The following is a 22,564-nucleotide window of genomic DNA, read 5'->3' as shown; positions in this document are numbered from 1 at the left end:
GGGGAGGATGGGCCAAGCTTAGAACATTCTTACTTGATCCCTAGGACACTGGGGATTGGTCCAGGGCCTCCTGCATGCTAGTAAACACTCAACCATTAATCTGCATCCTCAGCCTGAGTGTTTTGTGTGTGAGCAAAGGCCAGACAGTGATAAAGACCACAGTGTCTGCCTGATGAGAGCTGGGAAGTATCCAAAACCTAAGGCGGTAGGTAACAGGAAAGATGCCATCCCCCTGTCCTATTAGAAGGAGAAGGAAAAGGCACGGTGATGTAAGGGTTAAAGGTAACCAAGAAACAAATCCTATAGCAGATGTAAACACAAAGGGCCTTCTTCATGTCCTTCATCCTAAGAAAGAACACAGCCCTGGGAACTGAGATACCCAAGTTCTGGCTCTTGCTGGGCTACTGCAGAGGTTCACAACTGTGCAAAAGTTACTTTACTGTTATGGGGCCTTGGGTCAGTCTACACTCTGCAGGTTTTAGGTTTGTTTGCTGATGTGTGTGTGTGTGTGTGTGTGTGTGTGTGTGTGTGTGTGTGTGTGTGTGTTTTAATCTTTTAGCACAGGGAATTGAACCGTGAGTATTTACAAATGCCAGTAAAGTTTACTGACTGAGCTAATAACCCCACTTTTTTTTTTTTTAAGTTTGAGAAAGGATCGCGTTAAATTGCCCAGGACGGCCCTGAAATCATTCTGAAGACAATCTTCTCACTCCCAATCTTCCTCAGCCTGTGAGGCAGCTGGGATGCACTCGGCGTTCCTGGGCCCAGACTAGATTATGCTGAAAGGTGAGAGTCACTGAAAGCGACCATGGAACTTATTAATTTATTAAACATAAACTCAAAAGTTAACAAATAAACACTTCATGTTTTTCTCATGTACACCAAAAAGTTATAATAACAGTTAATTTTTTAGAAGGTACTAAAACAGTGACTCCAAGGAAATTATTTTAATTACTCTGAGAAAGAACATAAAATTATAGACTGAGTAGAGAACTTTCAATTGCTAACAACCAGCATAAAGAATAGGAGGGGAATAGGGTGAAAGCGGGAGGGAGGGAGGGAGGAATGGACGATACAAGGGATGGGATAACAACTGAGTTGTAATCTGAATAAATTAATACAATTCAAATAAAAATTCATCTTAACAGTTAAAAAAAAGAACATATGCTGTGTTGGATCAGAGGGATGGCTCAGTGGTCAGGGATGCTTACTGCTCTTGCAGAGGACCTGAGTTCAATACCTAATACCTATACCAGGTGGCTTACAGTAGCTTGTAACTTCAGATTGGAGAGATCTGATGCCCTCTTCTCATCTCCTACAGCTTGTGTGACACACACACACACACACACACACACACACACACACACACAGAGAGAGAGAGAGAGAGAGAGAGAGAGAGAGAGAGAGAGAGAGAGTGTGTCCTAAGTGAAAATAAAAATTTTAAATCCAGGTGGTGCTAGCAGCACATGCCTTTAATCCCAGCACTCAGGAGTTAGCTGTTCCAAGACGGCCAATACTATACAAAGAGACTCTGTCTCAAAAAACCAAAGCAACCAACCAACCAACCAACCAACCAACCAACCAACCAACCAACCAACCAACCAACCAACCAACCAACCAACCAACCAACCAATCAACCAACCAACCAACCAACCAACCAACCAACCAACCAACCAACCAATCAACAACCAACCAACAACCAACCAACCAACCAACCAACCAACCAACCAACCAATCAACCAACCAACCAACCAACCAACCAACCAACCAACCAACCAACCAACCAACCAACCAACCAACCAACCAACCAACCAACCAACCAACCAACCAACCAACCAACCAACCAACCAACCAACCAACCAACCAACCAACCAACCAACCAACCAACCAACCAATCAACATTTAAAAAAGAACATGTGCTTTGTAAATGTTTTAAAACAATATACCAGGAATAAAAGCCAGGTGTAAGTGGTGGTCCACATGTCAGAGGCAGGAGGATCTCTGTGAGTTCATGCCAGCCTGGTCTACATAGTTCTAGGATGGCCAAAGCTATGTACTTAAGAGACTTTAAAAGCAAAACAGACAAACAAAAAGCTAAACAACAACACGCTTATCTTGCACTTCAAGTCAGGAGCTGGGCCAAATGGCCCCCTGGCCCTATCACCACTCTCTACTTGGTATAATTGTATCTTTCCCACTGAATTGAAATATCTATGGGAATTTGTGTTTCCAGCTTACTTGATCCTTGAGAAAAGACAAAGCCAGTTGAATTGTTTCTATATTTCTAGTGTTACCTATATTTATAAAGAATGAAACATGAAACAATAATGATTTTCTTTGTCTTTTTTCCTTTTATGACTTTTTAAAAATTATGATAACTTATTCAGATTACATCCCGATTGTTTTCCCCTTGTTCGTATCTTCCCGTTCCCACCCTCCCTCCCTCTTCCGTCCTATTCCCCTCCCCTAGACCTCTGACAGAAAGGGGCTGTGATTTTCTTTTTTGAGACAGGGTCTCACTCTGTAATTCAGGCTGGCCTGGACTTCATCGCATTAGACCATGCTTGCTTTGAACCTGTGGCAATGCTCCTGGCTCTGCCCCCTGAGTGCTGGGACTAGAGGCTTGTGTTGATTCTTGAAAGCTATGGCCTCACACTTGAGCTGGTGTTGATAGGTTGACTTTCTAACCCCATGGGGAAATAAGCATCCCATGGTATCCTTACTTAGGTAAGGTGATATAAACCATACCCCATGGAACTAAAAAGCTTTAAAATGTACATGGATGTATGTGTGCCTACTTGTGTATATGTGCCATATGTGAATTCCTGGTACCCAAAGAAGCTGGGAGAGGACGTAAGATCTCCTGGAACTGGAGCTGGAGGTGACTGTGAGCTGTCTGGATTCTGAGAATCAAACCTGTGCAAGAGCAGCAAGTGCTCTTAAGTACTGAGCCGTCTCTCTAACCACATAAAACTACATTTAAGTGAGGCCTTCCTGTATTTCTTTTGAAATATTTGCTGCATATTCATTCGTATCCACTTCAATAGGATTTACTAACAACTGCCAAAAGTTTTATAGTTTCTGGAAGACAATTTAAAATTAAGAAAATTCTATGATTTTTTTTCATATAGTATGTAAGATGGCCACTATATTTTCAGATGTAATTCTCCAATATTATGTAAGATAGTTGCTGAATATCTCTGTGCTCTTTGCCAGGACCTGAGTTCAGCACATCTTGAAAAGATGAGGTTCACCATTCCTCTCCGGGCCAAGTTCATATGATGTATAGATGGATCCTCCGATCCTAGCTCTTTCCCCTCCTCAGAAATTTTGGGCATGAGAGTTTTTTTTTGTTTTTGTTTTGTTTATATAAGAATATTATTTTCTATGACTTTTAAAATTTTATTCTGAACTTTTTAACTGTTGGTATCCATTTATGGAACACACAGTTGGGTTGAACTCACTGATAATACACCCTGATGAGAAAGGCAGAGTAGATATAGTTCAGGAAAGGACGTTGGAGACACATAGGCTTCATCTTCATAGATCTGTCATTTACGACATAAACTAAATATCCTTTTTAAGTGGCTCATCACATTAAATCCATTGTGTTTCCAGAAATGGCCAAGTGGGGAAAGTCCCTCTCTTCCCACAACTCCTAACCTTGTGGTTTGGGCAGAGCCTCAACTCCACAGCTTGGGAATGGGACTATGTAGTCCAGTCTGGCCTTGAACTTGTGGCGATCCTCCTAGCACCAACCACTCAGAATACTGTAGTCCTCCAGTCACAGGGGTGGGTTAAGGTTTGGGAAAATAACTCAGGGAGAAACATCACCTCTGCTGGAGGTTCTGAAGAAATTTCAAACTGAAGCTGAGTCTGGAAGCCTGTGATGCTAGTGTGCCACAGCTGCCTTCCAAACACAATGGTGAGAGAGAGAGAGAGAGAGAGAGAGACAGACAGACAGACAGACAGACAGGAAGAGACAGAGAGGCCTGGACTGGAGACTTGGGTATCTGCATGATATATATATATATATATATGTATATATATCAGCTGCTGAATTTCTTTCTTTGCTTAAGTCAGTCTCTGTGGTTTTCAAGTATGATACTTTACATGTATGCTCTGAAATATTGGGGAAATTACTTGATATGTCTCAAGATGTGATTTATTTAAAAATGGGTGGGAGGAAGCTGGGAAGACGGTTCACCAATAAAGAGCACTTGCTGTTCTTGCAGAAGACCTGAGATCAGTTCCCAGCACCCATGTGGTGGCTCGCAGCTGTTTGTAACTCCAGTTCCAAGGACTCCAATGCCTTCTTTTGGTGTCTGAAGGCATCAGGGACACATATGATGCACACATATCCACACAGCCAAAGCACCCATGCACATAAAAACAAAACAAATCTTTTTAAAAACATAAAAGTAGAAATCAGCTAACCTTGGAGAGTTATTATGAAAAGTCAGAGATCATCTATGGAAATTATTTATTTCAGTCACACGATTCAGTTATTTTGGAGTACTCATGACACCCCATTAGACAAATAATATACTTTTCTGCTTTGGTAGCTTTAAATGGTAGAAAAGATATTGACCACTCTTACCTGGGAATTTTACTGCCTGGCAATAGATGACGAGGTCAGAGAGCTCCGGCGCAATCTGCCTGCTTTCCTTTTTGTTCTGAGGAAGGTAAAACTCTTCTCCTAGCTCCATGTCATACACCTTTCAAGGGAAAAATGACACCATTTTTACCAGAAGGCGGAGTCCCCTTTCTCTGAATCTCCAAAGCACTTTCCCTGAACTTCTCCCATGACGCCAGCATGCTTCTCCTTACCAAGCATTTCTCCACACTCATCCTAGCACCTTTCTGAGGGAAACAGGTGTGTGTCTAATTCACTCTTCATGTCTCTCAGGACAGAATCCATTGTCTTATAAATGGATGAGTGTGTATACATTTGCTGAATTAACAGAGGATTGATGATCTATATATGCTTTGCTTTTGACACTGCAGCTGTCTGAATAGATTTCTGTAGAAGTTATAGGCTGTGAGGCACCTGGGAGTAAGACTTGAGGGTCTCATGTGTTTTTCTGGTCTCTGTGTTTTTGCTAATCTTCATAATCTGGCTTCCTCTCATCTTTTTTTCCCAGTTTTTGGAGACAGGGTTTCTCTGTGTAGCCTTGGCTGTCCTGGACTCACTTTGTAGACCAGGCTGTCCTCGAACTCACAGAGATCCATCTGCCTCCGTCTCCCAAATCCTGGGATTAAAGGCGTGGGCCACAATGCCTGGCTCCTTTCATCTTCTTAGGTAAATGACTTTAAAACTTCTTACAATTTCTTGAACAACCGACTTGTCCTGCTGGCCTGAATGCCCTGATTCTATACACTTGGGCAGATGGGCACTCTTAAAGAGCATCTTCCATGAAAGCCTCTCCTTCATCCTCTAACAATACGGTGCATTCCCTAGTCTCTTTACTTATCTACAGCCGTTTTCTTTCTTTCTTTTTTTTTTTTTTACAGGTCTGTCTCAACCACTAAGCCATCCTTCCCCGGTACCCGCTGGCGCCTGCCACATATACCTCCAGTTGGGTGAAATAATGACAAGTGGCAGGCATGTTCCAGAACATCACTGCATGGACTTGGACATCTGAGGGAGTAGAGTCCCCGCCAGCACCAAGGTCCAAGAATCATGCAAACCAAAGCCATCTCCTACCTTTCCCTTATTGCAGGGAGAGTTATCTGTTTTCTTTATCCTCTTGGGGACTTCTTCACTGTACTCAAACTGGAGCTTGTCAGCACATGATTTGTTTTCAGGTCTGTCTTCCAGGATATTGTCTGGAAATGAGTTATCAGGCACCAGTGAGGAAGAGCCCAAGGCATCTCTTCAGGGCTTTGTGGGAGGGTACTCAGCTAATTGCATGTATCCACAAGACTGAGGCGCTGGCTGCGTGTCACCAAAATGGCAGCTTGAAGTAGTGTTCTAAAACTTCGGTTATATATTTATCTTCATTTTTTATAGCTCATTTACCAGTTAGTGGTTTTGGTGCCACACAGACATAAAATCTAAATGAAAAGGCTTGCACAGAGAGTTGGATCCTGTGTCAAGAGGCTGACAGAGCCCAGGCCTGGGAAGGATCGAGTGGCTGAAGCATTTCTAGGTGGTACATTCGCGAGCTAACCAGCCTTCCTTGAAATGAAGCTCTTAGCTTCTTTTAACCCCAGAGATATCAAAGCCCACAGTCATGCGAGAAGACTCATTGCTACTATGCACAGTGCAAAGCTTCCCCAGTTTAAATTAATTGGAAAGTAAAGTCCTTGTGATTGTTGTTTCTAAGTTATAATCTTAATAAGAATGTGACTATTTCTAAGTATGGTAGATAACCTTAGATTTTTGTTGTGTTTGGCATCTCTGTTCAGAACAAGTGTGAAAGTCTAAGAAGTATGCCGCGACTGTACTCATTTAAAGTGAAAAGCAAGAGAGCCAGTGTCTCATTTCAGATTTTTTTTTTTTTTTTTAAACCAAAAATGCTTAGACCAAAATATCCTTGTAGCAAACCAGGGCCATGCAGCGTCCCGAGAGATAAATGACGTTACTGCATTTCTATGCGCAGAAGTGTCACAGCCTCATGCTAATCAGGCCCAAGACAGTAAAGACATAACGTGGACATCCATGCAGTTAAAATAGCAGGTTCAAAGGGTGTTTACCTTCCTGACTGTTAGGAACAGGGGAAGCAGTAAGGACATCTGCTACAGAGAAACAGAAGCAGAAAGAAAATACAGGTAAGGAGAATTAAGTCAAGGCCAGATAAACCAAATTAAGACGTGGAGCAAAGCTTAGATCACAGAAGAATAAAACAGCAAGTTTATCTTACAGAGCTAATATTTTGACTGTTATAGGTTCAAGGACTAGCAACAATAGAAATACAGCCAGTCCTGGTCCTTGGCTAGTAGAAACAAAAGGATGAGGAGTTCAAAGTTATTGTCAATGAAGTAGAGCATTCAAGGCTAGCCTGGGCTGTGTGAGACATTGTATCACAACAAACCAAAACGACCCCAAAGCAAACATTGTTAGTGTTAATTATGCTAACAGCTGCCCATTCATATCACTAGTTAGTGAGGACTGTAACATTACTGATACGACTCTGATTAAACTCCACGAGAGATGCAATGCAATCCCCAATTGAAAGCATGTGCTTGCTAAAGGCCTTTACTGGCTGCCTACAGAAGCTGCCACAGGACAGACTTCCCAAAGGCATGTCATGACTTCAAGGCCTATTTGGAAGTCAGCCGGCCAGAGGGATCTTTCAAAGGAAATGGGCATGGCAGTGGACTTCAGCTGTCACAGACCACAGATGATTGTGTTGGAAATGTGTGTGTGTGTGTGTGTGTGTGTGTGTGTGTGTGTGTGTGTGTGTGAGCACATCACCAAATACTTGACAGAACTTTTTCATGACATATCAGAGAGACTTATGATTCATAGTGGCAAAAAGGCATTGTCTAAAGTCTTATACACCACAGGAAGAGAGCTTGGGGGGGGCGCTCTACTTTCTACAAACATTCCACCCAGCTTTAAACAATGCAAACAATTAATTTACAAATTCAGTGGGGGAATAGAGTGAAATTTTACTTCCCTACACAAAACTAAACCATAAAAATCTTTCTTTCTCTCCTCTGTTAATTTTTGCTATTTGCAAATGAAAAAAATATTGAAAATGATCATTTAAAAGGCTCCCTTTCCTGTTCTCAAAAGTACAAAAAGTCCAGGAGTAATTTATGATGGAGAAAGGATTTATATTCTGGCCGACTGACTTCTTACAGCAGCAAATAACATCTGGATTGGCTGATTTCTTAAGTATAATTTTTCATTCACTCTGAGTCAGTTTGTTTTGCTCTGGGGCATTTCCATGGGGGTAAAACATGTCAATATAAAACTTTCCACAATCTCATGACGTTTTTAAAGGACTAGAATGCTAATAAATTGTCTTGACTCCATTCAAATTTTCTCCTATTTATCACCTCATGGCATTTCAGATCAAATAAGCGGGCCCTTAACTGACATCACGAAGCAATCAGCTGTTATGAAGGCTAAATATTAAATGGACATTGCTTAGTATTATGTTTTAGATCAGAATACAACTGAACTGTCTCCAGTGACGAAGGCTCTGAACTGTAACATGCCGAGAAACAACCCCGAGGACACGAAGCAGACACATGGAGGTGGCTCAGTGGCCTTTACATCAATGGCATACGTTCACTAGTGTGGGGACAATTACACATAGAGGAAGCAGTTAGTCTATCTTGAGAAGCATGTGCGTCCCAGGGATCATGGGCAAAGGCTCCACCACTGAGCCAATCCCCCAGCCCAATGTATAATACTAAGTAGATGAAACCCAAAGAGCCAAGAGTTCCAGCCCGGCCAGGACTAAAGAAAGAGACACTGTCTCGTTGGAAAAAAAAATTTTATACAACTTTTAAAAATAGGAACCTTGGCGTTTTCTCATGGGAATACGGTTGCCTTTCAGAGGTCACCAAGTAAAAGCCCACTGTCAGTGAAGCTGCAGGAGAAAAAAATTGTGTAATCTCCTGCTAATGACACCGATTAAAAGCAAGGGAAACGCCTATGAACCCCAATTCTGTCTTGAGAAGAGTCCGTCACTAGTAGCCATTGGTTAACGTGATTTCTTTGACTTCTAAAAATTGTGTCGTTAGCCACCACTCATGTTTTTCTCTTTAGTGGGGCCGGAAGGAAATGTCTTGTTGGGTTAGAAATCTGAGACCAGGGAGAGGAAGGAAGGAGAATGGGCCTTCTCTCTGTGGTGCCAGACGGCCAGAGGGACGGCATGACAGCGAATAAAAAAGCGCAGAGCCGTGAGGCTGTGCCCTGCTGACAGCGTGGGAGATTTAGGCACAGCCGGGAACACCTGCCAAGGGCTCTTCTACCACCAGAAACTCAAAGGCTGAAAATGTGTTTTTCCGCTATTATTCCACCTCTTCCTCTACAAACCCATTTTAGGGAGGACACCCCCACCCCAGCCCTCCCTCCGGTGGCTTCCTGTGTTGTCCTGGTCTTCCTGGAGTGGGGCTGTGATGCTAACCAGAACCCCCCTTCTTCCTTGGTCCTCACTAACTCTCGGACGTTATTAAAATCATATTTATTGCTTATCTGTGGGGATCCAGACTTATTTCTGGGGGAAGGGGGCGGGAAGGTTATCACCTAAGCATTTCCCTGCTCACAGAAGCGGGCTCTCTTTCTCTCACCATCGGAAAGAGATTCGTAATCATAGTCGTATTCATCCTCTTCCTCTTCCTCTTCCTCATTGCTGGCAGGTGGCGGGTTGGCGTTCCCAACAGTGAAAGCTTGTGCTTGCATGGATGCTAACTGGTGAGCCTGTAAGACAGTAATCATTTATTTTTATTTTTATTTCATTTTTTAAAAATTTATTCATTTATTATTTTGTACACATGAAGGCCAGAAGAGAGCATCTGATCCCATTGTAGATGTTTTTGAGCCACCATGTGATTGCTGGGAATTGAACTTAGGACCTCTAGTAGAACAGTGTTCTTAACCTCTGAGCCATCTTTCCAGCCCAAGAGAGTAATCAATAAAGACTGTACATGCAACGTAAAACAGGCACTTGCTAGAGGCTTTGGCTCCCCCTTGGAGCCCACAGATAAGTTAAGCCAGGGTAGCTAGCATCTTGGATTTCACCTTGTGTCTGGCTTCTTTACTTGGAGTTACCCTGTTTTCCTTGGCATACAGGTATGATAGCCACTCAGGCAGTGTCTAGCTAACCTGTCCCATCTCCCATCAAGGCTGAACGAACAGAGACAAGGCATTATCCTTAGCCTTTGCTTTTAAGTCACCTTGGATTCCCAGAACAGCAGAACCTCACTGAACAGACTTTCCCACCTGGCCCCGAGATGAGGGCAGTTACTCAGGATGGGGAAGCTGCTGCCTGACTTGGCAGTACTCGCCTAAGAATCGTATCCCTCAAGGGATAAGGACTTCTCTGGACCACTTGACAGGGCCATTGCAGAGGCAACGATGACTTGACAGTACCTGGACCAGGAATGGATAATGGTGCCCATCTCTTGCCTTCCATTTAAAGCTGAAGGCCTGCCAGCACCCTGTAGATGGAGGTGAGGTCACTGCGTTCCTCCATCTGTTCTTCCTCCCATTGGGGCCGCACTCTTCTCATTGCTTTACACCACTGTGTGTGCTTCTAATGGGCACACGAAGGGCCAGGGGCTGAGCTCACTGAGGCTGGCCTAACCCAGTCTTTGACCCTAAAAAACTCTTCTCTCTCTCTCCCGCCCTCCCTCCCTCTTTAGCTTTATTTTATTTACATTGGTTGAAGGTGTCAGATCCCTTAGAACTGGAGTTACAGACAGCTGTGAGCTGCCGTGTGGGTGCTGGGAATTGAACCCAGGTCTTTTGGAACAAGAGACAGTGCTCTTAACCACTGAGCCATCTCTCCATCCCCCCCCCCCTTCTTCCCTCGTTTCTTTTGAATGTCGGGCACCCTTAAAGGAAGAACTTGGAAGCTTTTGGTAACAATCCCCAGGAACCTGTGTGTGGTGTCCAGATTCCTAGGCTCTCTGGAAAGTCCTGCAAGAGAAAACTCCAATGCTTGGGAAACCAGCAGGAGTCCCAAGGGACTGAGTGAAACAGCCCATAGGCTTTAGAGCAGGAAGTCTCTGCTAAGAAATTACTTTTTTTTTTTTGTCTTAAAATAATATTGAAAGTCCTCTGACCTTGAGAACAATGCTAGAATCCCTATGGACAAGCAAACCAGAAGAACAGTTGTTAGTTTAGAGAATACTTTTTCAACAGACGTTATCGGAAATATAAATTAAAATAACAAAACAGGCTTAGGGATTTTGGGAAACCTGGGGCTGGACAGATGGCCCGGCAGTCCAGAGCACATATGCAGTTCAGCTTCAGGCCTTCATGAAACAGGCTACACCCCACCCGATACTTCCTTCCTCCCTGCCTCCCTCCCTACCTCCTCCCTCCATTCCTTTCCTCTTATCTTTTCTCTTTTCCTTTCATTAGACGCAAAAAACTAATTCTCCCTCTTAGCAGTTATCAGTTACCAGTATCTTCTTGGTTAGCCGTGGGACTTGGTGCCTGCTTCCCTTCTCTGTGCTGGGATTTTTGTCTGGCTTAAACTTGTACAGGTCTTGTGTGTGCTGGCACAGTCTCTGTGATGGACCAGCTTTCATGTAACATTAATTTAGAGAAGGGTAAGAGGGAAAAGTGAGTGTTGTGTAGGTCAGAGGACTCCGTGGCGGGGGTAGGGGGTGGGGTCAATTCTCTCCTCTCACCGTGTAGATCCCTCAGATTAAACTCAAGTTGTCAGGCTTTGCCGCAAGCTCCCCTGCCTAATGAGCCATCTCACCTTCCCCAGGACAGAATTTTCACAAGTTCTATTGGTTTTGGTATCAGTTCTTTGTTTTTAGAGTGAGCCCAAAGGGGCTGAGAGACTGAACCAATGACCAGAGCTTGCATAGACAGAGCCTAGACCTCCTACATGTATGCAGCAAATGTGCACCTTGGTCATCATGTGGGTCCCTTAATAATAGGAGTAGGCGCTGTCTCTGAATCTGCCACCTAGTGCTGGGTCACTTTCCTCTAGCTGTGCTGCCTTGTCATTCTCCAGTGAGAGAGGATATGCTTAGTCCTGCGGTGACTTGAGTTACCAGGGTGAATTGGTACCAATTGGGGGCCTCTCCTTCTCTGAGAGGAAGGAGAGGGGGGAATGGGAGGAGGTGTGTGTGTGTGTTTGTGTGTTGGGCGGGGGTAGAACTGGAAAGGAGGGAGGGAGCTATAAAGTAATTAGATAAATAAATTTTAAAAAAGAGTAGAAAGAACATAAAATTGTTGGATGAGGGAGAGTCTGGGAGGAGTTAGGGGAAGGGAAGAATATGATCGAAATGTATTGCTTGAACATTTTTAAAAAGAAAAAAAAAATCTGTTCTAGGTACAAATGAATCCCCTAAACAAAGCTTTGTATCACCATGAGAGAAAATGAACAGTCAAGCCAAGGTCAAGGAGCAGGAGTCCAGATGCAAAGAACCAGGCTGAAGCCTGTGGAGAAGTGAGGACGTGTCCACTGCAGAGAAAGGGCAGTGCTGAAGACCTCCCAGCAGCAGTGCTGTAAAGTGGGCTGCCCGGGTCCTGAAGATGCACACTCACTCACACACACTTACTCAGTTACATGCACCTACACTCATACTCGGGCACATGAACATATTCACACAATGCACAGTCATGCACACACCTACACATGCTCACACAGTGCAGAGTCACTCCCGCACATACACAAGAACACATACATACTCAAACACATACTCACTTGCACATACACACACGAGCGTACTCACGCATACATACACATGTATACAGGCATCTGTACAAGCTCACACACACTCACCCACAAACACATGCACATACACACACTCATACATATGTACGCACACATGTGCACATGTGCACACACATACAAATATAGAGCACGAAACTAGAAGAGTTTTATTTTGGAAGAAGAAGAGGACAGTAGAAGGTTATACACAGCGAGTAAAGGGCTGTGAATATGGCCAAAACACATTATACATATGAACAGAAATGTAAAGACAAAACCCATCATGTTGTACAATGAGTTTATCCTAATAAAAATGTTAATCAACCTCAGAGTAATAAAAAGCCGTCATGTGTAATATTTAGTTGCATTTTTACTCAGGATGCTGATAAAGCTCACGACTTATGCTGCCTTGGATATAGTTAGAAGATTGTAAATTTGCTTCCGTTTTTGTTTCTGCACATAGACTTATAATGCATGTCACACAGCCTTCTTCCTTTAGAAGCCTTGCCAGCTTCACACACTCATTGAAACAGTCTGTGCACTCTTTCAGATTTCCTTTTATACACATCATCTGTGATGCTCAATGTTATACTGCAGTAGGTAATGCATTCTATGTTAGCTGCTTATTCTACCCTCCAATGGACCTGTGGACAATAAAAGTAAAATATATAAAATAACAATTAAAAAAATAATAATAAATAGTAAAGAAAATGGCCTGTAGGAACAGTGTCCTGGAAGAAACAGCATGCCCTGCTGACTGGCCAGTCCCTGACATCTAAGGAAGACTTGCCAGAGCACACACATGTGTGCTAACACCTTAGTCAAAAAACTCCACTACAAAACCCACATACAGTCCTATGGCTTTTGGATATGAAGCAATGTCAGCCTGCTGGAGAAGCCTTTGAGTGAGGGCAGGACCATGGTGCTTTTTTTGGGCATTGGGAGAGGAGTTTCATCTCCAAAACAGGCTTGTTTGGCTAGCTCAGTAGGCTTCAACCTTCCTAACCAACTCTTTAGTACAGTTCCTCATATTGTGGCAACCACCAACCATAAAACTATTTGTTGCTACTTCACAACTGTAATTTTGGGGCTGTTATGAATCGTAGTGTAAATATTTTTGGAAATAGAGGTTTGCCAAGGGAGGGGGGGTCATGATCCACAGGTTGAGGACCACTGGGCTGGTGCACTATTTTTCTTCTTACAGGAGACAGAGGTCCCACTGTGTTTCCCAGGTTAATCTCCAGTTCTTGGCCTGAAGTCACCAGCCGCCCGGACCAGCTTTCTTAGTTGCTAGGATCACAGGGACACACCATGGGTGCTCAACGGAGATAATATTTAAATTTTTTTAGAATGATCTAATTAGACCTGCTCAAGTTGTGGAGACATGCACACTCTGTCCTCTGCGCTTCCACTGTCATAGTTCCAGCTGGCTCCTGCCACTAGTCTTTCCTGCCTGGCTTCTGAATGTGATTGATTGCGCAGCTTTTGGACTGGGGTTGCGTGTGATCTTCACTTGTGGAATGTGTATTTCTGAGTACAGAGACTTCTAGGGACCTGTAGGTTAGTCCCTTCTTTTTAAAATTAAAAAAATTAAAAAAAAATAATTCATTCACATTACATCCCGGTTGTTATCCCCTCACTCTTCCCATCCCCACACACCTTCCCTCTTCCACCCTCTACCCCTCCTTTAGACCTCTGACAGAAGGCGACGTTCTCCCCCACCATCTGACCACAGCCTACCAGGTCTCATCAGGATAGCCTGCATCCCCTTCTTCTGTGGGCTGGCTAGGCTGCCCTGCCAAGGGGAAGTGATCAAATTGCGGGCACCAGAGTTCATGTTAGAGGCAGTTTCTGCTGTGCCCCACCCCCCTACATGGAGAATTAGGTGTCCATTGGCTACATCTGAACGGGGCGTCCTCTTAATTTAATTAAAAGCAATTGTTTGTGTGTAGATGTTTTGCCTACCTAATTGTCTGTATACTATGTGTGTGCAGTGCCCTCAGAGGCCAGAAGAGGGTGTCAGAGCCCCTAGGACTGGAGTTACAGCCGTGGGTGCTGGGAACGGAATGTGAGTTTTCTGGAAGAGCAGCCAGTGCTTGGAATTGCTGAGCCATCTTGCAATCGTCCTCTTGGGCATTTTTAATTTTATTTATTTCTTTTTTCTTTTATTTATTTATTAATTCATTCATATTACATCTCAACTGTTATCCCATCCCTTCTATCCTCCCATTCCTCCCTCCCTCCCACTTTCACCCTATTCGCCTCCCCTATAACTGTGACTGAGGGGAACCTCCTCCCCTGTATATGATCACTCCTCTTTTGGATCTTTAGCATATTTGTGTATGTATCATTTAAACAATAAGCTTGCTGAAAACAATGGGACAGTTGACTTCCTTCCTCCTTACACTTTCACCAGTTTCCATTTCTGTCTTGTAAAGAAAGGTGTAATGCTTACCCACTAACCATCTTTGTTTGATGCTTGAGGTCAAGTGAAAGGGACAGTTAGTAAGCATCATCTGAGAAAAGGTCGCAAGGAAGTACAGGATACAAGGCAACACCATTGTATCTACTTAGTAAATATCTACAAGGACACACGTCACTTCCTCCTCTTTTCCCTGACTCTTTCCTGACTTCTGTCTATCTTGAAATAAAAATTCAACCTCCAGATGGTCATCATGGGTGTGAGCCTACAGTGCTTATCTGAATTTTGGAAATTCAGACTTTTCAGATAGAAATTAAGTCTAGAAGTAAGGCTGATGGGTTCAGCAAAGATGTCTATTTTGCATATAATATTTTAGGTACGCTGATATTATAGGAATTATACCCTGTAAATGTTTCAACTTGTGATAATAGTTTTTAATGTTCTTAGGAATGTAGAGCTAGGCTTGGGAGCATAGATCTGCAATTTCAGTACTCAAAAGGCTAAGGCAGGAGGATTGCTGTGAATTCAAGATCAGCCAGAGAGTATCTAGAAAGACTTGTCTCAAAAACGTTACGCCAATATAAAATGCACGAGAGACTGGATATGTTGGCTCACACCTTTGATCTTAGCACTTGGGACACTGAGGTAGGAGGATTGGAGTTCTAGGACAGACTGGGTCATTATCTTTAAAAAAAATTATTTTTAGGCACCATCTTAAAAACTGACATGAAATGATAAGAGATATATAGGTTTTCAAAAGCCTTGATGCTTAAGCAAAAATAGTTTGAAGATACTTCCTGGAGGAGCCTGGACCCATCATCTATACAGGCTGGCAACTAAGCACAGAACCCTTGCATGATGGGAGAGTGGAAGCACCTTGTGACATGCTGCCATGCTTCCATGACACATGCTAGGGCCTGGGCTCTCAAGGCTGTTGTTGCTACTGGACCCCAGGCCCTGAGTGCTCTCCCTCTAGCAACTGTTATAGGACTGGCAACCGTGAAATCTGGCTCCAGAGTTAAGAGTCACAGGAATTAAGCAATGGGGGGAACATTCCACCTGGGCACAGTTTACAAATGAAACAAAGTTAGTGGGAGGAGAGAATCCATTGATCTCTGAATTAGAAATCCCCAAACCAAATGTATCAGCTAAGGGATCTCAATCTTCAAAACCCAGCTATGCAGCAAGCCATCTGAAAAGTCCAAATGTCATTCGTTTCTTTCTCCCAAGCTCATGGCACGTTCTTAACCTGCTCAACCGGAGAGGCGTACCTTTTGTTTTAGGATGTCAACTGGTGTCTGATGGGCCTTGAGCTTCTTGTTTTTAAGAAGCACTTTCCTCCTAAGTTGGTCAGGTGATGGAAGCATTGGGTCATCTGAGAAATCGGTCTCGAATAAGAACTTAGCCACCAGCTTTTCTCCAAACACACTCTACAAAAGCATAACGGAACACATAGCGTCAACGTCTTCTACCTCTGCTTGAAAAATACATTTGTATCTCCTAAATCTACTGGATAGCTCAGCCTCCTTGAATTGTTTTAGAAATCCCAGGAAAAGGAACTAAAGAAGAGATTGTTTATCCTCTTGGCAGTTTCCCGCTGGAAGGAAGGGATGTGCTCAGGGCAAGGGGGAAGACCTAGGTCAGTGTGTGGAGGGAACCAGCTGCGACAACTTAGGGAAATGTTCTGGAGTCTAATGTATTAGAGGAAAGGAAGCAGAGATTTGGTGAGCAGCTGTGGTTTTGGGAAACAGCTACGAAGGCAGAAGCTTAGGAACTGCGGGACAGACAGAAGAGAGGCGAAGCAACAGGGAGCATTGACTGCAGCCATGGATGAAGACTAGATACCATGTTTACATGGACTTATGAGCACTGCTCTCCAAAGCAGAATGTCTCTCTTAAGGAGGCCATGGGTGGAGGGCAGACACAGGTTTGTCATTTATGATAAGGATAGAAACTATGGCAATTTTTACTTCTAGTTATTTTTAAACAAACAACAACAAAAAGTGTAGGCTAAGGCAATATGAAAAGCCAAGTTTTGTTGGTATTCATATTGGAGGACTTTTTATGTTAGTGCTCCCTTCTTGCATGAGAATTACACTTCTATAATTGCTTCCCTTACTGGAGAAGGGGAGTGTCTTGTGGAATATCTGCTCCTTAATCTGTCTGCATTTCATTTCCCTTGAATAAGGAAGCTTCCTACTAACATGGAAATGTTCTGTACTGTCTAACTTGCTGACTTGGATCCCTCAGACAGCTTCAGCTTTTCCATGCACAACTGCCAGATGACACTTGGTATTCTACCTGGTAGTATCAGGAGTGTTGGAGAGCTGGTCTCATCTCCCAAGGTTTCCTGCAAAGGGCCAGGAGACCAAAAACAATACCTATATCCTTACAGATGAAAAGAGGGACCATCTCAGAAGAAGCCCAAGCTATCTGAGCAGCGTCATTTTTCAGGTCGGTAGAACCCTAATAGTACACATTTCATGGTTAAAGTCCAGCTGTGTTGTGGTCCACATCTGCCCCATACAGACACTCATAACAATGGAAAAGTAAAAGTGTCTTCGATGAAGCTCACCTTGAAAATTTCTGCCATTTTTCGTTGTTGAGGCAATGAACAGTGGTTCTCAATGGATATGATGATTGGCAGGTCGGAGGTGATGAAGGCACTGCGATCAATGGCTTCCACCACTTCCTGTGAGACCCAAAACAGCTCATTAGAGTCAGGTGTCTGTCTGGTGTAGTCAGAAGGCTGGCACTCAGCCACAGCAGGTGTCTTAATTGTCACATGCAGCAGTTTCTGGACAAAAGTGGGTTTTATCGTTTCAAAAGTACAAGCATATCTCGAGATATGTGGGAGATTGATTCCAGGGCCTCTGCAGACAATGCAATCTATATGATGCTCAGACCTCACATAAAAGGACATAAGATTTACATATAATATTCATATATCTATCTTCCCATGTACTTCAAATAATCTCTAGATACTTAGAATCCCCTGTGTAATGCGAACACACTGTTTCAAAACAAAGACAAAAAAAAAAAAAGATCTCTATTCAAATTCACTACAGACACAGTGCCACTCCACTTTTGTACCTATAGCTGTATGGTTGAGCCCGTGTACATAGAGCCCACGGCTAAGGAGGGCCAAATGTACTTGTAATCTAAGAAAGACATTAGGCTATTTTTTTAATTTTTTATTATTAATTTATTCTTGTTACATCTCAATGGTTATCCCATTCCTTGTGTCCTCCCATTCTTCCTTCCCTCCCCTTTTCCCCTTATTCCCCTCCCTTATGACTCTTCCTGAGGGGGATTACCTCCCCCTGTATATGCTCATAGGGTATCAAGTCTCTTCTCAGTAACCTGCTGTCCTTCCTCTGAGTGCCACCAGGTCTTCCCCTCCAGGGGACATGGTCAAATGTGAGGCATCAGAGTACATGAGAAAGTCATATCACACTCTCCACTCAACTGTGGAGAATGTTCTGACCATTGGCTAGATCTGGGTAGGGGTTTAAAGTTTACCGCCTGTATTGTCCTTGGCTGGTGACATTAGGCTATTTTGTATAAAGGCATCAAACTATCCATATTGAGTCCTATTCCCATACTAGAAGGAACAGCTATCACTATGTTAAACCAGAAAAAAAATCAGTATATACTAAGAAAGAATACCATAAGTAAAAGACGTTGTTTTTGTTATAACATGCAATATAATGAAGCCCAAGGCATGTTGAAACAATCCTGTATTTGGAGGGGAAAAAAAGGCGCACACTATATCTTTTAATGTGTCTGTAAACATAGCTATTCACTAATATTCAGTGCAAGAATTTTATGAACAATAAATAGAAAATGAGTTGAAGAAAAAAACACAGTTTAGCTACTATCCTATATAATAATCGTCTTCTTTCTCAGCCTGGCCACAGCTCATAGGAAAACGATGCTACATAGTTGAAGCCCCTCTGAGTGAGGAGTAACTGCACAGCTAAACTAATAAGCTACGTAGAATATAAAATTATCCAATAATGTCAGTCTTCTGAGAAGTCAATCCTCCCAGGTGGAAATGATTCTCATTACTTTATAGTGGTAATTACTTAATTATCCCCTGATACATGAGATGTCCCTTTGTCAGTCAAACACCAGGACTAATGCTCTATTAATTTCTCTAGGAAGAAAACGTCCTTGCCTTTATCATTATATCATGTGACAATAAATAGCACCAATATCATTATGCTCCAACATGAGGTAGCAGTTGTTAAAATTTTAGTTGAACAAGGATCTACTAAGAGGCCTAGATCAAACGCTATAAAAGTGAACCTGTTCAGACACTTTGAAAGTCTTCCAGATCTCGCCCAAGAACCTCTGACTTAAGGTACAATTTGGTAAAGCAGGTACCTTAATTAAAGATAATGCCCTGTGGTTTGATGAGAGACGCATTACCTTGAAGGGGATCTTGGTCGTCAGTGTATGTCCATGATAGATGATGGGCATGCCATCATCTCCATCCCAGCAGTCCAGCTCTATGCTTCTGCATCCTTGCAGGAGGACCTGTGTGACCAATGAATGAATCCATGCCAGGTGAGCACCGGGAGGCAGAGCCTCAAACTGAACCAAGCACACAGGTCACATCATTTGCATTTTATGGATAAAGGAGATGGGAATTAAATAAAATACAGATATTTGGCATTTTGGCCAAAGGTCAGAATTAATATGGGCTCAGGGATGGAGAGAACAAATCAAAGTAAGAAGAGTGTTTACTGGAAATGAAGATTTGGGAAGGTAAAGTGGGTGTAAAAACATGTCACCTCTCTCTTTTTTCGTTTAAAACTATCATTCTTTGACATGGAACATCTTAATATTAGAGGTCTGTGTTCTCTCAGACCCAATCCCCCAGTTTCATTACTACCTAACTCTGCAACAGAACACCAGCTGCAGTCCACCCTCCTGGCTGCCCACATCTATGGATACCACAAACAATCCCCTCCTAACTTCCCTTCTCCCACTGCTGTCTGTATCCTATGACCATCCTAACGCTAGCAGACACCCTCTGCTAAACCACAGGCCATGCCTGCCAGAAAACCAGGTAAGATGCCTGTAGATCTTTTCTTCCAATGGACAAAACTAAATGGAGAAATATAATACTTGTTGCAAACCAAAAGGATCTAACAGATATTTATAGAACATTTATCCCAAACACAAAGAATATACTGCTGTGGAAGTTTTGGTTTATTTAAAAACTCAGTCATGTTATGTAAACATGTTTTTGTTTTAATCCCAGGTGAGGGATATGGGGGCTGTTACAGTTTGCCCACAGCTGATAACTGCCTCATGAGAAGGCACTTGATATTTGTCAACAGGAAACTGTCTCATGTGGAGGAGTGGTCCTTGCCAGTTGAAAAAAAAATATGAGAGCCCAGAGTGGAAGCAACGCTAGGGCCACATAGTTTTAGAGCAGAATTCTACCAAGAAGAGCTAATGCCAACACTCCTCAAATTATTACACAAAATAGAAAAAGAAAAACATAGATTTTATGAGGTCACAGTTACACTAATACCCAAACTGCATAAAGACTCAACAAATAAAAGAATTACAGACCAATTTCCCTTGTGAACATAGATGCAAAAATACTCAATAAAATACTTGCAAACCGAATCCAAGAACACATCAGAAAGATTATCCACCATGATTTAGTAGGTTTCATCCCAGAGATGCAGGGATGCAACATATGAACATATGTCAATATAATTCACCATAAATGCAAACTGAAAGGAAAGAACCATGATCATTTCATTAGATGCAGAAAAGGCCATTGACAAATTCCAACATCCCTTTATAATAAAAGTTCTGGAGAGATTAGGGATATAAGGGATATAAGGCACACATTTATCTAAATATAATAAAGGTAATTTATAGCAAGCCTATAGCTGACATCAAAATAAAAGGAGAGAAATTCAAAGTAATTCACTAAAATCAGGAACAAGAGAAGGTTGTCCACTCTCTCCATATCTGTTCAATACATTACTTGAAGTTTTACCTAGAGCAGGAAGACCAAGGGATACAAATTGGAAAGGAAGAAGCCAAAAAGTATCATTATTTTCAGATAATAGGATAGTATACGTAAGTGATGCTAAAATTTCCACCAGGGAACTCCTACAGCTGATAAACACTTTCAGCAAAGTGGCTGGATACAAGATTAACTAAAAAACAAATCAGTAGCCCTCTTATATACAAACGACAAGTGGACTGAAAAAGAAACCATGGAAGCAACACTTTTTACAGTATGCTCAAATAATATAAAATATCTTGAAGTAACTCTAATAATCAAGCGAAAGACTTGTATGATTAAAAACTTCAATTCTATGAAGAAAGAAATTGAAGATGATATCAGAAGATGGGTAGCTATCCCATGCTCATGGATTGATAGAATTAACATAGTGCAAATGGCCATCCTACAATCCACAGATTCAACACAAGCCCCATCAAAATTCCAACACAATTCCTTACAGATCTTGAAAGGACAGTTCTCAATTTCATATGGAAACAAACAAACAAACAAAACCTGAACTTGTGCTGCAGAACTATAGTAATAATAAAAAAAACCTACATGACACTGCATAAAAACTAGACATGTTGATCGATTTAATTGACTTGAAGACCAAGATATAAATATACATACCTTTGGACACCTGATTTTTTTTTTTTATAAAGAAGACAGAAATACACACTGGGAAAAAGAAAAAAGACAGCATCTTCAACAAATGGCGCTTGTCAAACTGGATGGCTGCACGTAGAAGAACACTCCACATTTATCTCCCTGCACAAACTCAAGCCCAAGTGGAGCAAAGACCTCAACATGAAACAAGATACATTGAACCTGATATAAGAGAAAGTGGGGGATAGCCTTGAACGGATTGGCACAGGAGACAACTTCCTGAACACAATACCAATGGTGCAGGTACTAAGGTCGACAGTTAATAAGTGGGACCTCACAAAACAGAAAAGCTTTTGCAAGGCAAAGGACACCATCATTCAGACAAAGCAGCAACAGCCTACAGAGTGGGTAAAGATTTTTACCAACTTCACATCTGATAGAGGACTAATATCCAAAATATTAAAAAATTCAAGAAGCTAGACATAAAAAACCAAATAATACAATTAAAATATGGGATACAGATGTAAATAGAGAATTTTCAATATCAGAATATCAAATGGCTGAGCAGTACTTAAAGAAATGTTGGATATCCATAGACATCAGAGATATACAAATCAAAACTACTTTGAGATTCCATCTTACACCCATCAGAATGGCTAAGTAAAAAAAAAAACAAAAAACAAAAACAAAACAAAACAAAAAAACCACAAAAACTCATTTAAGTAACAGCTCATGCTGGTGAAGATGTGGGGCAAGTAGAGCGCTCTTCCATTGTGGTGGGAGTGCAAACTTGTACAGACACTGTGGAAATCAGGAAGTTGGGAATCAATCTACCTCAAGACCCAGATACACTACTCTTCAGCATGTATCCAAAGAATGCTCCATCCTACCACGAGGACAATTGCTCGATTACATCCATTGTGTCTTTATTAACAATAGACAGAAACTTGGGTATATGCCCAAGAGACGTTGCAGATCTGGTTGCAGGACTGGTGGTGGTGGGAGATCAAGTTGAGGGTGAAATGGAACTGGGTGGTAGAATTTGAGGAGTGATGGAGAAAATTGGGAGCGCTTGGGGGGTTGCTGTGGGAATCTCATGGAATGTATGAGGGCGAGCTTAATGAAGACTCCTAGGAA

At 42.3% G+C, this 22,564-nt stretch overlaps 1 protein-coding gene across 1 annotated transcript in view; it reads right to left on the bottom strand.

Moving 5' to 3' along the window:
• Positions 1–22,564, bottom strand: part of LOC127189536 (1-phosphatidylinositol 4,5-bisphosphate phosphodiesterase epsilon-1-like) — a 201,474-nt gene that overhangs the window by 30,668 nt on the left and 148,242 nt on the right. The window contains exons 16-21 of the mRNA XM_051146421.1: positions 19,216–19,323; positions 17,357–17,473; positions 16,053–16,211; positions 9,253–9,382; positions 5,708–5,829; positions 4,601–4,718 (exon numbers count right to left, since the gene is read on the bottom strand). Of these exons, the coding sequence (XP_051002378.1) occupies positions 4,601–4,718; positions 5,708–5,829; positions 9,253–9,382; positions 16,053–16,211; positions 17,357–17,473; positions 19,216–19,323 (754 nt within the window). The remainder of the gene's footprint in view (positions 1–4,600; positions 4,719–5,707; positions 5,830–9,252; positions 9,383–16,052; positions 16,212–17,356; positions 17,474–19,215; positions 19,324–22,564) is intronic.

Source organism: Acomys russatus, chromosome 5 (genome assembly GCF_903995435.1).
Source record: "Acomys russatus chromosome 5, mAcoRus1.1, whole genome shotgun sequence".
In the NCBI taxonomy this organism is placed as follows: domain Eukaryota; kingdom Metazoa; phylum Chordata; class Mammalia; order Rodentia; family Muridae; genus Acomys; species Acomys russatus.
This window is presented reverse-complemented; position numbering and strand designations above follow the sequence as displayed.